General features: G+C 48.3%; 1 protein-coding gene across 1 annotated transcript in view; it reads right to left on the bottom strand.

Moving 5' to 3' along the window:
- Lis-1 (LisH and WD40 domain-containing Lis-1) overlaps nt 1–15,412 on the bottom strand; it is a 59,146-nt gene that overhangs the window by 19,286 nt on the left and 24,448 nt on the right. Inside the window, exons 7-8 of the mRNA XM_077655536.1 lie at nt 13,766–13,837; nt 11,371–11,473 (exon numbers count right to left, since the gene is read on the bottom strand). Coding sequence (XP_077511662.1) covers nt 11,371–11,473; nt 13,766–13,837 — 175 coding nt within the window. The remainder of the gene's footprint in view (nt 1–11,370; nt 11,474–13,765; nt 13,838–15,412) is intronic.

Here is a 15,412-nt window from a genome sequence, read left to right on the forward strand (position 1 = left end):
ATTACATCGAGCGGCCAGCCTCCAGAGGCCAAGCCCTCTTGGAACCATTGTCTCTCTTCTTGGTCTGACCAGGCACACCAAAGAGGGCCTGAGGATGGGGCCAATATAACGTGATGCTTCCCCGTGAGTCTTTTTCCTCCCTGGTAAAATCCAGCCACTTTACCGGCAGCCAAGCATCACTGGCCATAGCTAGACTGCATATGCGGACTGTATAATTGCCACATACAAGTCTATGTTTTTGCCAAAAACAGCCAATTGAATTGGGGGTGGGGGTTGACCTATACGCGGAGTCAACCTATTTGTGGGTAGCATGCAACACACGCCAGTGCCCATTCACAGCAGGATGCACAGAGCTGCATGTATCTAAAAAAATCATTAAATAATGTGCAAATCGGTTGCACTGCAAAAATTCAAATTGTGCGTCATTCACCTGGCTCACTCACGCTAGCGGCCACTTTCCCTGAAGAGCGGTAGACAACTCAAGAGAAAACTTCCTGTAACCTCCAAAGCGTGCATCACGCTAGACTTCGAAACAACAGGATCGTTGGCAGTTCAGTGGTTCAGTTTTCCGCCAGTCAGCCAGTGGCTGCACGCAAGTATGGAAGGTAAGACGGAGTACAGTTATCGCCTTTGATCTCTTCCAACTGCCGGCCTAGCGACTGCATCGTTAGTTTTTTCTCTGCACTGCACGTGTGCAGTGACGGCATCTTGCTGAGGGTGCTAAGTGAGCGAATGTACACATCAACCTATACAGTGGAACCCCGATTATGCATCCGTCGTTCATGTGACGACGTGCATTTTACGACAAATTGGCGAGAGCCCGGTGAATCTCCCATAGAGATAATGCATTAAAAGTGTCGATTATATGATGAAAAAATATGCACGGTCTGCTTCGCACAACGCCCAGTGGGAACCGTCTGGAATGAGAAACACTGGCAGAGCGCTTTAATAGCAGACGTGACGTCAACAAGTCGGTTCCAGATCGAAATCAAGATGGAGATGTGCACATAATGATGCGATCAAGAGCACCACGACTTGTAACGACGGTTATGCCGACGGCTCACTTGGACTCCGCACGTGCGACCCGCGGCCGTCGGTGCAAGGAGACTCGCCTGGCTGGTCTTTCCACCTGCTTCGGTGACGAAGGCGTTATAGAAATCAACTGTACGTTCATACTACCATGAAATTATTGTAGAGGTGGTAACAAGATTAGACATTTCTGTGATCATCGGTGGCTAGTTCAAAAGCGCTTTCCACTGCAGCCTCAGTACTGTGCATGTTAGGCCTAGTGATACTGAACGAACCAGGGACCATATTCAGAGTTTGTGCCACAATAAAAAGCGTCACAATCTGCTGCAACGACCACACCTGATTGGTCGAAACGCTGAAAGCGGATATCAGTTCGGTTGCAACTGTGAGCGGCGGCAGGATGTCACTGCGTTGCAGTTGCCGCAGCGAAACGTCCAGCGGCACTATTGCTCGTTGTGCGTCGGAGTCTAGTGGAGAAGGATAATATCAAAGCTGCTCTTTTACCCAATGGACTTCAACAAATAGAAACAATAGTTCAGATACTCTTTTCTGCATTGTAAAAGCCGGGGGTGTAGTTGAAAATATTGCACGCAACTACGCATGGCTTTGCAGTGACAGAAGGCTGGCACTACAGCTGTCAATCACCAATGGCAAATAAAAGGCAGCTAGCTTGTTCGCACAACACAGTGTTTTACGTTTATTTTGAGGGTAAAATGGGAGAGAGAGGAAAATTAGTGGCATGCACTCACTCACTGCACAATGCGTGCTCCGTGCCATGCTGAACCATCAAGATGCTTTGACAACTTGCAGTCTGCAACATCACTGAACGTAAGTTGCTACTGTAATCGGATGGTTGTGCAGAAGGTGATTTACGTTTTTCATTCCTTTTATGCAGGCACTGCAAGAACCACGAGCTGATGCTGCATGGTTTTTAATTTTTCTGCAGCAAATAAATAAAAGGGATGAGCTAAAAAATCTTCTTGCTATGTTTCTCTTCAAATATACTTTGAAAGACTTTGCAGACGAACATGCCGATGAAGTTGTCATAGGTTCGCCATGGTACAAAACGCACGCATGCCCCCACACTGACGCCTGAAAACAAACTTGCAGACTACCGTATTTACCCGAATGTAACGCGAGTTTTTTTACCATAAACAGAAGTGAAAAGTCACCCCCCGCGTTACATTCGAATACTAGGTATAAAAATGCTAAGAAAGGCACCAAACACTCATTATTAAGCTCTCTTAATGTGCCGCATTTACGTGTGTGTCGATTGGCCTGCTCCTTCAAAGTCGCGCGCTCCAAATTCAGCGGTCAACCAATACGCGAACCACGGCCAGGACGAGCCGTGAATGCGGTGCAAACGCGAAAAAGGCAGAGCAGACGACACCAACGAGAGGGCGCCAGCAACGAGTCACCTTGAAAGGACCAAATGCGCTCGTGAGTGTCGAACGACTGGCGCGCGAAATGGACGCGCCTTTTTCTCACTGCTAGGTGATTCTACGACGAGCACCCCTTGGCGCGTGAAATGGACGCACCTTTTTTTATTCTGGTGACGTAGCGGTCCGTTTGGGCCACTGGCGGCGCGTCCTGGGCACTTGTTTCCACGATAGTACCACGTGACCTACGCCACCGACTCCTCGGGCAGTGCATAGCCGCATGGTCTGTGCTTCGACACGTTGGTGTTTTCCTGCCTGCTTATTGTGCCTACATCCAAAATGGCGTGGTCTCGCGCTCAGTATACCGCTGTTTGCAAGCGCAACGCTATTCTACCCGCCGAAAAGGTCGGTAACTCAGCGGCCACAAGGAGCCTGGACATCAACGAATCGACGATACGGGGATGGAGGAAGCATCGCCAGGAGTTGTTCAATTGCAACAGTCAAAGAAAAGGTTTCCATGAGCCCAAGAAAGGCCGCTTCCGGATTTGGAGCGTCGTCTTGCGGAATTTGTTGGTGAACAACGCTTCCGGCTTCTTGGTGTGAGCATTGAGATGCTTCAGTGCAAAGCACGTGAACTTGCGCGAGACGCGGGTTTGGCGCCAAATCAATTCAAGGCATCGCGCAGCTGGATACAGAAGTTCATGCGAAGGGCCGGTTTTTTCCTTCGACGCACTACCTCGATTTGTCAGAAACTACCCGAGGACTTCGAGTCGAAACTTCTCGTGTTTCAGCGGTATGTCATTGATCTCTGCCGCTCTACAAACATGCCACTTGGACACATCGGGAATGCGGACCAAACCCCCATGTACCTTGATATGCCAATGGTTAGGACAGTGCACAAGTCTGGTGAACACGAAGTTCGGATTAGAAGCACTGGAAACGAAAAGAATCAGATAACAGTAATGCTCGCATGTTTGGCTGATGGTCGCAAGCTCCCTCCCTTCATTATTTTTCGCCGGAAGACTATCCCGAAAGAAAAATTTCCGAACAATCTTGTCGTGCGCTGCCACGAAAAAGGCTGGATGGACTCGGGACTCGTCATAGATTGGATTTCCAGCATTTGGGACCGAAGGCCAGGTGCATTGCTGCATCCAGAATCAATATTGGTGCTGGATTCTTTTCGAGGTCACCTCACACCCGGCGTGAAAGAAAAGCTGCAGCGTGACCGAACGCATTTGGTTGTTATACCGGGTGGAATGACGTCCATTCTTCAGCCCTTGGATGTTTGCTTGAACAAGCCATTCAAGGATCGCCTGCGGCAGCTGTATTGGGACTGGATTGAATGTGGATCTACCTCAACACCTGCAGGGGGACTGAAACTCCCGAGTGCATCTACTGTTGCCCAGTGGGTTTCAGCTGCTTGGTACGGGCTGCCTCATGAAACAGTCCACTGCGCATTTAAGAAATGTTCTATTTCAAATGCCCTCGACGGAAGTGAGGACGATTTGTTGTCGGAAACAACTAGTCACAAAGAGGAGTCCAGCTCTGATGACAGCGACATCAGTGGCGAGGATGAAGATAAGGCATAGTTTGCAGGTACTTCAATAAAGCTGCTCTCGACTTTTCCTATAGTTTGTTTCCTGCGTTACATTCGTGTTCTACAGTTTCGGTTCCTCGTGTTAAATTCGCGTTTTTGAGTCTTTGATCGTGCGCGTTCGCAAAATCGACCCTCGCGTTACAATCGTGTTTTTTTTTCGCGGTTTCGCCCTCGCAAAGTCGACCCTCGCGTTACAATTGGGGTCGCGTTACATTCGGGTAAATACGGTAACTCACAAGCCCTATGCAGAGCCACACCACCACGGCTATTGAGAACCATAAGGAACGCTAAGAAACCACCTCTGGCATGTCAATCGCATTGGTGTAGTAGCACATCGCTGGTGACTGACCATCTGTGCACATGAGTGGTTTCATGCTACCAGACATTACGCACAATCATGATGCAGGACACTTGAACAGCTAGTACAGAGTTCAACAGCTAATAAGAAATGCACGTTTGCAGTAAACGTAAAGACTTTGTGGAACATTATGCTTTACGTTACATCATTCAACGCACAGAAATAATATTACTCTGGTGATAGTGGCGCCATCTGGTTTGCATGAAGAGAATTTCTACCACAAACTGGTGCTCGTTATGCCTAGGAGCTACCGAATCGTCCAACGAAATAAAAAACAGGTCAAATGTATTGTCCATCCAATTAGTTATAGGCAAGATAAGATGAAGCGAAAGCCCCGTACCCAGTTTGTAGCCAGTTCACGTGCCGAAAAACATAACACCAACCCGTTCACTTCGAAGCGAGAGACTCCGCTTCAGAGCGCGTCTCCTTGAGCGTCTGCTGTTATATGAGCGTACGCTATAAGTTTGACGTCACCGTCCGGTTTCTTCGACCCTTTTTGCTGCATCCAAGCCACCACATCCGCTTCCAGCGTTTCAACCAATCAGGTGTGGCTGCTGCAGCAGATTGTGACACTTTTAAAGCGAAAGCTTTACTGGCCACGAACTTGCTATTTCGCTGCGGCGGTGCTCCGAGGAGGCACAGAGACAGACCTTGAGCCATTGCCTAGCAACCGCCGCAGCTAGCTGGACGCCACGCACTCACCGCGCCATCTGGCATGACGTCACACCACGCCCCTCGCCGGGGAGCCGCCTTTACCCTTACCCACCCTTACGCGCTTAACCGCTAACCAACGTATTCAGTGGCGGTATCTATGGGAGCCACTGAAACCCCCGAACACTCACTGAATAATAAAAAAAGAAACCTGTGTCGAGGCTGGGAATCGAACCAGGGACTTTAGCGTTTGAGGCGGAGACGCTGCCACTCCAAGATGGCTCAAGGTTTAGTCATGAATAATGGCGCATCTAGTGAATGCACTCTTCTGATCCAGAAGTTGCCACACTTTCGCTACGTATATGCTGGTTTAACAGAGCTAGGCCATCAGCAATTTTTTATTATGACACAAGATCGGAATACGGACCCAGGAACGAGCAGTGTGCGGTCACTCGGCAGGCTGCACATCGCTGCAGAAAGCATGCCGCTGGTGCATTCGCGTCACATGTGTACAGTTTTAAAAGCGTTAGATCTTACTCATCACGTTTAGAGATTTCGTGGGGTCTGGTATAACCGAGATCACAGTGCCATCTGTGGCAGCAACTACTCATCACGTTTCGTGATTTCGTGGGCTTGCTACCGGATAGATGCTACTCAAATTCGCCACTTTCTTTAAAATACGTGTTCCTACACTTTAAAACTTATGTCACCTCTCTGCCTTTGAGCCACCAATCCTCCAATCGCTTTTTGCTAATTTCCACCGCAGATTTATTTACATGACTATGGTTATCTCTGAACCCTAAGGCCTCAGGAAGAGTGACCGTGACTGCATCGACATCAGGGTGAATACCATCACATTTTAGAATGAGGTGTTCTATTGTTTCTAAAGATTTACCACACACAGCACATGTGTCATCTTGTTCATTAAACAGGCGCTTTTGTAACACGCAGGGAAAAGAACTTTAATTCATTTTTGCAAACCAGAGAAGTGGACACGTTTATTACATGAATGCATCACTTGTGTGAGATTTTCAATTATACGATGCCCCGAATATATTACGGTTTCGCTTCATCCCTTGAAAGTTGTATAATCGAGGTTTTACTTTATTTGGAGTCACTTTTCTTTCGTTAACAACGGCAGCAAGTTGAGGGGGTGAGACTTACACCATATTTACTCTCGTAATTTGCCTGCACTTTTTTCTTAAATTAAGGCTTCAAAAAGACGGTGCGTAATTTCGCGAAAACTTTTTGAACACGTCCTAAAAAATGCCACAAAGGTCGTAACGTGCAAATATATACTCTATATTGCCTCCTATATGTAGAACCCCCCATCTTATACCCCTCGCTGGGCAAAAAAAAAAAAAAAGGGGGACCCCAAATGTAAGATGCATGCCCCCTCCTACCCTTCTCCACGCTATGTAGTTCCCCACAGGATGGCATGACGGCACGTGCGCAGCTCAAAGCGATAAACGCGCAACGATGCGAAGCCAGCAGTGAATGGCAAAAAAGATAAGAGCGATAAAACAGCGATGCGAACTTCAGTACCGCGACCGTTGAACCGCCACCGGCGCAGCGTGCACCAGTGCCGGTTTGGGATTCCGCAAGAGCAGGGAGGCTGACGAGGCAAGCGAAGCTTTCTCTCTCTCTAGTTTTTGGGGGCGACCTCTTCGCCTTTTTCTTTTTACTTTGTTGTTGCCCGAGGCTGGCGCCACTGCTTATTGTTCCGTTCGCCCTGCGAACCAGCCAACCCAACCGGTCAGGCACGATTTGACCTCTCCACATTTCTCACGGCCCTGCGCGCCCGTTCCGCCAGTCTTTCCGCTACAGCCAGCACGCAGATCGTCACACTAGCAGCAGCTCCCGCTTCTTTGTTCCCTCGTGCGCGGCGACTACAGAAGTGCAGCATGTTGTTTGCGTGTGTCGTTTTATGAGCATTTATCGCGTCAGCCCGAAAGGTACTGCAATCAGTACGATGTCGCAAAAGCGAAAGGCGCTCTCCTTGAAGGACAAACTGGAGGCGCTCTCCTTGAAGGACAAACTGGATATTTTAAGGGGAGACGCGGCTCTTTAAGGGGAGACGCGGGTCGAAAAATCGGCATTATTTTGAAATTTTTCAATTTTCTGTTTTCACTTGTTTTATCATCTTTGAACATCCTACTTTCATGCAGCAAAATATGAAAGTAAGATTTGTACGAGAAGTTAGTTAAAAACGTGTCTAAATGACCCGCGGGCGTGCAATCTGGGCGTCCTACCTCCATTCGTGCTCCAGCAATGGTGCAAGCAGCCACAGGTTTTGCCCTGATGGGAATGAGTCTTGGTGCAGGCAGAAGAGAGCCCAAGCTCTGGGAGAACCAGCTCCGGACCACACCCCCCTCCTAACCAAAGCCCAAGGAAAAGCAGTGCTGCCAATGTACAAACGCTTGACAGACTCGAAACTGCTTACCCGCTGTTTGCGAGGGAAGACTCAGAACGCTGCTGAATCCCTCAACAGCAAGATTTGGATGCTGTGTCCAAAGAGCCGATTCGCATCACGGACTGCAGTGGAGACAGCCACTGCCATTGCAGTCCTGTGGTTCAACAGGGGCCACTCCAGCTTCAAAAAGGTGCTAGAAGAACTGGGAATCCTCCCTTCTAAGCAGCTGGTCAGACTCAGCTTGGAAAGTGACCAGAGCAAAGTTAAAAAGATGTCTGCCAAGCTGACTGCTGAAGCAAAGTCTCATCGCCGCAGCCAGGTGAAGCAAGCACGCACTGAGGACTCCGTTCGCAAGAACCATGAGGGCCAAACATATGCTGCAGGAGAGTTCTAATCTTGTGGGCTAGTGGCCAACATGTTAAACTATATTGCCACCAAGTTTTATGTGATTTGAGACAAAATTTTGGCCTCCAACATACAAATGAACTTTCAATTGAGTTTTTCTCAAATTGGTGTTTTTGCCCGTTTTTAAAGTTTGTGCACACAATTTTTTCCTCTTGTACTTCTTGGATCACAATGAAATTTTGCACAGATGTTCCTTGGGGTGCATAGGGTGTGGAAATCTAGTTTATATAATTAGGCTTACCATATTTTTATTAGAGCATCATACCAACAGACTGAAGTACAAAAGAAAATGACACCCTAATTTTCATGAATTTTTTGGCTGAAAAAGATGCAGACAAATATAATTTCACCTAGATTTCAACATTCTGCAGCTTGTAATAAACTACCCAGGATGTTTTAAAATTCTCTGTAATAATGATTACTAATAAAAATTGTGTGCACAAAAAAGGAGCTAATTATACATTTCATTGAGAATAAAAATTGAACTTCTATAGTTATCAAAAAACTGATTACATATTTAAAAACAGAAGCTCAATTTATGCCAGCTGTGCAAATTTCAGCCCTCTAACTTCATAATTAAAAAAAAAGTTTTTTCGAGGAGCCTCTTCTCTTAAGACCGAAAAATCGCAAAAAAATCGGTTTTCTGAAATAATTTTTTTCGGAATCTTCAGGTTCTGAAGAACCTGTTTCTGAAATATTATGGTCCTCTGACAAGTATTTACTGCATTATTGGATTTTAAAGTCAGTACAACGACAGTTTTCACTCATAAAAAGCCCTCAAGATCGGAAAAATTCAAACTCGCGCCCCGTCTCAACGGAGCGCGGCCACTTTGGTATCGTTTGAAAGCTGCGCTCTTCTGCTTTTCATTTTTTGGCGGGAAACACTTCTCCGCCGCGGTGGCTGAGTGGTTACGGTGCTCGGCTGCCGGCCCGAAAGACGCGGGTTCGATCCCGGCCGCGGCGGTCGAATTTCGATGGAGGCGAAATTCTAGAGGCCCGTGTATTGTGCGATGTCAGTGCACGTTAAAGAACCCCAGGTGGTCGAAATTTCCGGAGCCCTTCACTACGGCGTCTCTCATAGCCTGAGTCGCTTTGGGACGTTAAACCCTCATAAACCAAACCAAACCATCTCCGTCTGGCAACAATGACGCTACCCGGCGCAAAAAAATACAAAATAAGCAAGCGCCATTAGTGCTTTTGCATCACGTGTGGCAAATCCGGCCTCCCGATTGGACGCCGGGAAGCGTCGTCTGCTGGACAAAGGAGCGTCGTTCGCCATTTTGAGCGGAGCACTGCCTTGATGCAGTCTCTCCGTCGCGATAGCTGGAGGAAAACGGAAATTTCGGACGGCACATGCCTTCGGCAAAAAGCGCAAATGGCGGCCACGGACACGCGAGGAGCCATCAGACCCGGCAGCAGCAGCGACGATCCCCACGAGCCAGTGCAATGGCCCTACGGAGGAAGCGGTAGCGTACGCGGCACCGGCGCCCGTTGCGGTGTAGAAAACAGTGCGCATCGACACACCATTTCTTTCCAAAAGCGAAAAAATGGAAATTGATCTTCACGCACAAGAAGAAGAGCGATGGCTTTCTTTGATGTCCGCTACCCGCTGCAAGCAATCTCTTTTGGGAGACTTCGACGAGGCACCGGAAAATGGGACGGCGTTCACCGTTGTAAGCCTCGCAGCCGTGAACGAGCTGCTCAAATGCGTGCAGTGCAGAGCGTGCAGTAGTCCTGTGACGCTGTCAAAGATGGGCCGCGAGTACGGAATTGCAGTCAAGCTCGTCGTGAACTGCGATTCTTGCGGAGAACTCAAGGCCGAGTGGAGCTCGCCGAGAGCAGGTGGGAACGCGACGTGCAATTCGTTTGAAGTGGACGTGCTCGCGACTCGTGCCGTTATGAGCACAGGAAATGGTCAAACCGTCCTCAACGACATTTTTTCGGCTCTCAACATTTCGCGGCGTGGTTTGCACCAAAAAACGGACCAAAAATACGTGAAGAGGAAGCTGAACCCTGCCTCCCTGAATGCTGCCGCGCATGTGATGGGCGAATGTGTGGATGCCGTGAAATCCTTGTACGGTGGGAACAGACATTGAACTGTTTACCGGGTATGTGCTCGATTTTGTAGTGCTCTCCAACTTTTGTTTAGGATGCCAACTGGGCCCGAAAGAAGGTGACCCTCACTATGAAGAATGGCTAGCTGGCCACCTGTGTCAAAAAAACAGCTCAAGCAAGCCCGGCCAAGTGGAAGTGGAGGCTGTGAAATTACTGTTTGGCCGATCACTGACCAAGCATGGACTACGGTACACAACCATGTTCAAAGGTTGTGTACTTCAAAGGTTTATTGGTGTGCCGCCTCCTTGCGAAAATTCACCGTAAGGACGCAAATATGCAGATTAGTCTTTTGGACGCTATGCTTATTGTTGCAGTGGCCTGGGAGCGCGTCTCCACAGCAACCATCGCGAATTGTTTCGCAAAGTGTGGGATTTTTAAATCCACAGTGGCCACCACCTCGCAAGTGCCAGATCCAATTCCGGTTGATGTCTGGAACCAGCTTGGCGTTGACTGCAATCTCGTCACCTGTGGTCTGCGCACAGTGGAAGACACCGTGGAGGATGTACAGTCACAGCCTGGAATTTCGACCAGTGACGAAGAAGAAGACTAGTGCCAAAATGGTGCCAAAGAGCGTGCATAGTTTCGGCGACCAACCACCGTCGGAAGCCGAAACTATGCACGCTCTTGATATTCTGCGGCGTGCTGAGACATCCGAGACTGTGTGTGAGAACACTACAGCCCAGTTCTTCAGCTTCGAAAATTCTCTGCTGGCCGACCTCACGGGAAGAAGACTCAAAAGGACATTAGCGACTTCTTTCCACGTAAATAAACTATTTTTTTTTTTGTGCGTATCTCATGGTTTCGGGACGGATTTCACTCGTTTTTTGGTGATACGAAATTTCGAGTGATACAAATATTTTCGCCTCCCCTTGAGATTCGTATCACCGAGATTCTACTGTAATACAGTCTGGTGGCACTGCACAGGGCACAAAATATGTGTAAACTTTTTTTTTTTAGAAATCTGGGTGAAAAGTTGGGGGTATGCAAATCATGCGCGGGCACAAATTACGCAAGTAAATATGGCATCGGAACTAGACATCTATGCGGCAATACACAGTAGTTTATGTACTCAATTGACCAAAGGGCTGCTATCAAGTGCCCCATGGAGCTCGGAGCAGCCAATTGCTTTTCTAACTAAATGCACACAGTCTAATGTAAAGGATTTCGCCAGTCATCTATGAGCTGTGGGCACATGTTCACAACAGCACTGTGTACTGTGGTCACAATGCTCCATAGCCAAGCTCCACGAGTGATCAGCCAAGAAAACAGCACCACCAAGAGACACGATGTATGCACTTAGAGCAGCGGCTCAGTGTGATCAGCCTCTTTTGCAGACCAGATTACAGAGGCTAACAACAAATGGCTGCCTTTTGAGCGCAGCTACATCACTCTCTTTGCCTTGGCCGACAAGTGCGTCACTCACCCCGTGGAGACCTCCCACATCTTGATGCTCTTGTCTCGGGAGCAGGACACCACGTGATCACCACTGGGCAGGAAGCACACTGACGACACGTTGTGGTCGTGTCCTGAGCCAGGAAGGGGAAGGGAGAGCCAGCAGTGTTACACCACTTGAGACCAAAAACATGATGGGTCCTCCATACATGCCTAACAAATGAGAGCAGTGCAAAGCTTCTGACATCTGTGAGAGTTGCCCCGACCCACAGGACTTGCAGTAGAGTTAAACCTGGGTGCAACAAAATTGAAGTCAGATTTTTTGTTACATGCAGTTTTCGTGAGAAGAGTCAAAAGGACACTGCAGAACAAAAGCCAAAATAAGAAATAAATATAGGTGAACACCTTGAAAATGTTAACAGAAAACAGCGTTACTCAAAGTCATAAACGCGGAGAAATGTTTTGCAATCACACTAATAGTGCGGCTGTGCCAGCAGCCGCCGCCACCTCCGCCGCGGCCAAGCTAGAGGAGAACGCACGCCGCCATAGACCAATCGCGGAAGCATGTGCTTCTACCTGCATGTTCCCTCTCTTGGGCTACCCATCGCTGTTGCCTCAGAAAACGGACTCCTCACCTTGCATCGCTGGCGCTCTCTGCCGTGACATGCAAGAGCTATCAACGCCAGATTCATGCGAGCAACTCAGCTGCGGCGATGGCCGTGCACTGCTCATGGAGTTTCCTTTTTTGCTATGCCCTATTATTTTTGCTGCTATTGAGCATGACCTGTTGTAATGCCACGTGGTATGGCGTTCCAACAGAGACAGCGCTGGCGACACCTGAAGGTGCTGGAGCACGGTGCATCGTGTCAAATGCGTCACTCATTGCGATCAGCGTTCCTCTCGTCAGTTTGTGCTTTATCCTCACAAAAATTTCGTGTGGTTCTGCCAAATTTCGAATAACTCAGCACTAGCTAACAGACAGATGGCGTAGACAGTTCGTTGTATCAATGTCAACCGCCGCAACGCCTTCGTTATATGGAGGTCTCAAATACATGTGCTTCAATGGGGGCGGCGCTAAGAAATATAGACGCTTTGCAATATCGAGAAATTTGTTATATGGAGGCTCATTACATCCAGGTTTAACTGTCCATTAGACAGCCGCTGCTGCCTTTTACAACTGGCATGTGACAAAGTATACCAAAACTGAAGAGCGGCTGATTTTAACAGCCAAAACAGCAATTGGGCAGTTGGTTCTCGTCAAAGATTTCTAAGCAAAAGCCACACCACATGGTGCTGTGACTAATGTGTGATATGCAATGAAAAAAATAAAAGCTGCTTCGGGCTATATATAAACTAGATAACTATCGCAAAGGAGTAAGAATGCAATAAGCTGCAGTCACTGAGAAGAGACCAAAAGGGGGAAAGCTCGATGCTGGGTACAACTTTACTCCCACAAAACATGCACGGGCAGCTAAGAAGCCAAGTCGGAAAAACTTGTAACTCCAAAAAAGCGACATGTTTAGGTTGTTTGGTTTATGAGTGCTTAACGTCCCGAAGCAACTCAGGCTATGAGGGACGCCGTAGTGGAGGGCTCCGGAAATTTCGGCCACCTGGGGTTGTTTAATGTGCACTGACATTGCACAGCACACGGGCCTCTAGAATTTTTGCCTCCATCAAAACTCTACCGCCACAGCCAGGATCGAATCCGCGTCTTTCGGGTCAGTAGCTGAGCGCCATAACCACTGAGCCACCGCGGCGCTACGTTTTTAGGGGAATACCCTAAGGTGTAGTACATGTTTAGGGTAATCCCCAAGGGGAATCCCCCAAGGGGAATCCACCAATGTGACCTTTGCAGACATAAAACTCATGAAAAATAACGAATGTCACATTTTTCATTTTCCGCTTGCAAGCAATAATATTTGCTCGTGTTTGGACCAAAGGCAAGTGTTCATCATACCCACACTGCACCTCAAGCCAGCAATATCCGAACATGCAAAGCGGCCGCGGGTCATGCTACAAACTATGCCATGAACCACTCCTATGCTAGCGCAGCGCAATGAAAGTTTTTCGCCGCTGGCACACATTATGCGAGTCGAAGACGCAGTTTCTTTTCCTGGGAAACTACGTTTGCAAAGCCCGAGAGGAAACTCCCGAGCTGAGCGCCACCGACTGCCACCCCAACCCATTCCCCATTTCCCCCCACCATGACTACAGCACCTGCGCTTCAGCGGACACTGCCACTGTCCCACCTCACTGGGAATGATGAGCTTGCCTTTGAACTGTAGTAGCAACAATGAACACAGTACAAGTCCAAATTACCGAACTCTGGAAAAATTGGTCAGCCACTGTACATAAATTCTCTACCAAACTGCACACCAAGTGACCTCCCATGCATCACTTGCAGCAGGGAAGCCATCGATGCTCACCGTGCATAGTCCGGATGCATTCGTATGTCTGGAAATCCCACAATTTGATGGTCATGTCAGCAGAACAGGACACTGCAACACAGGAAAAGAAGAGAACAGCAATGCATGAGTGAAGCGAGGCAATGCATACAGAATCACATCAAGCCACACTTATGGTGAGTTACAAGCTGCACAACAAAAAAAGTGCCAAATGCTGCAGAACCTGTAAAGATCAATGCTCTCACCAGTTTTCTTCCATTGATGAACCCACAGGCATGCATGTACTTGCATCGACACACTGCAATAATGCCACCTGAATGATTTGCTTGAACACCATGTACAGTAGAACCCCTCTTTAGTAGAGTAGCTTGGACCAGGAAAAATCTTTATACAGCATAGACCGCTTATAATGCATACCACGGGAGTCGGGAAAATCCGCATTATAAACAGTACTGCACTGTAACCAAAACGTAGATTTTCCATGCATTCGCATTTTCAGAACGGCCAGCCTACCTTTCAAAGTGCACCTGACAACGCATCAGACGCACAACACTGCAATCAAAGGCAACGAAGAAGTTTATTTGATCTTTTTGTCGAAGCGTCGTAATGAATGGAAAAACTACGCTATTTCAGCCTAGCGCTGTGACTGAACTGCGTTGCTAATGTCTTCATCTTCAAAAACAGTGAGGCACTTGAGCACTCCGAGCGTAGCAGAGGTGCAGTTTGTTGCAACCATCGAGCGCATCTTTGCACGAAACTTGTGCTGCACTTTCACTCACTACGTTAGACTCATCGTCGGATAGAGGCTCATCGCGATCGCTGCCACGATGTCTTCATCTGTGGCAGCTACTTCACACACAATGCCGTCGGGGTTGGTGACGATGACGAGCTTATCTCGTGCCAGCCCTTGAAACACTGAATACAACCGTTCAATGGATTGAAACCATCATGCCCTAAAATGTTTGCAAGGCGCCTGGCCTTGGCTTGCAATATCGAGCCACTCACAAGAACGCTCTGGGCCCGGACCTCGCAAAACCGTTCAAATGAACAGACGACATCCGTGTACTTTGACGTATGAATGCGCTTCCTTGCAAGTGATGCGGAGTCTTCCTGCAGCTGTTGTCGCAACATGTCACTGTTCTTCCAAATGGCGGACACAGTAACTTCGGCGACAACATACCTTTTTGCCACCGTAGCCTTTTTCAAACTGCTCTCGATGTCCTCACAATGCTCTGCTTGGTTTCGAGGGCTTGCAGTTTCCTGGTTTTCGGAGGAGCAAATGCCATTGGAACTGAAGATAGCTGAGGCTCGTAGACTTGCTCACGTTGTCAGCTGATTTGCCTACATTGTCAACTTTTCGCTAAGTGCGACGACGCATATCTTGCTCATGGGGTCAGCCGTGACAAGATGCTGCCGCACGAGCGCATGGTACGAGCAGCAGTTGCAGCATCATGCCATGCGCTCGCCGCCACCACTCAAGCATGCTCGTCTGGCCGTGCCATCACGTGCTTTCAAGTTTTGTCCAATCAGTGTGCCCAATGGAGGTGCATCGGAGAGTGAGAGGAAAAACGCCTGCTTTGTGACTTCCTATTTTTTTTTTTCTACCCTCTCCTGCCTTCAGCCTTGCCTTGAAACAAGCTGACAATGCTCCCCCACCCCGCCTGTTGC

The sequence above is a fragment of the Amblyomma americanum genome, chromosome 2 (assembly GCF_052857255.1).
Source record: "Amblyomma americanum isolate KBUSLIRL-KWMA chromosome 2, ASM5285725v1, whole genome shotgun sequence".
NCBI classification, from domain to species: domain Eukaryota; kingdom Metazoa; phylum Arthropoda; class Arachnida; order Ixodida; family Ixodidae; genus Amblyomma; species Amblyomma americanum.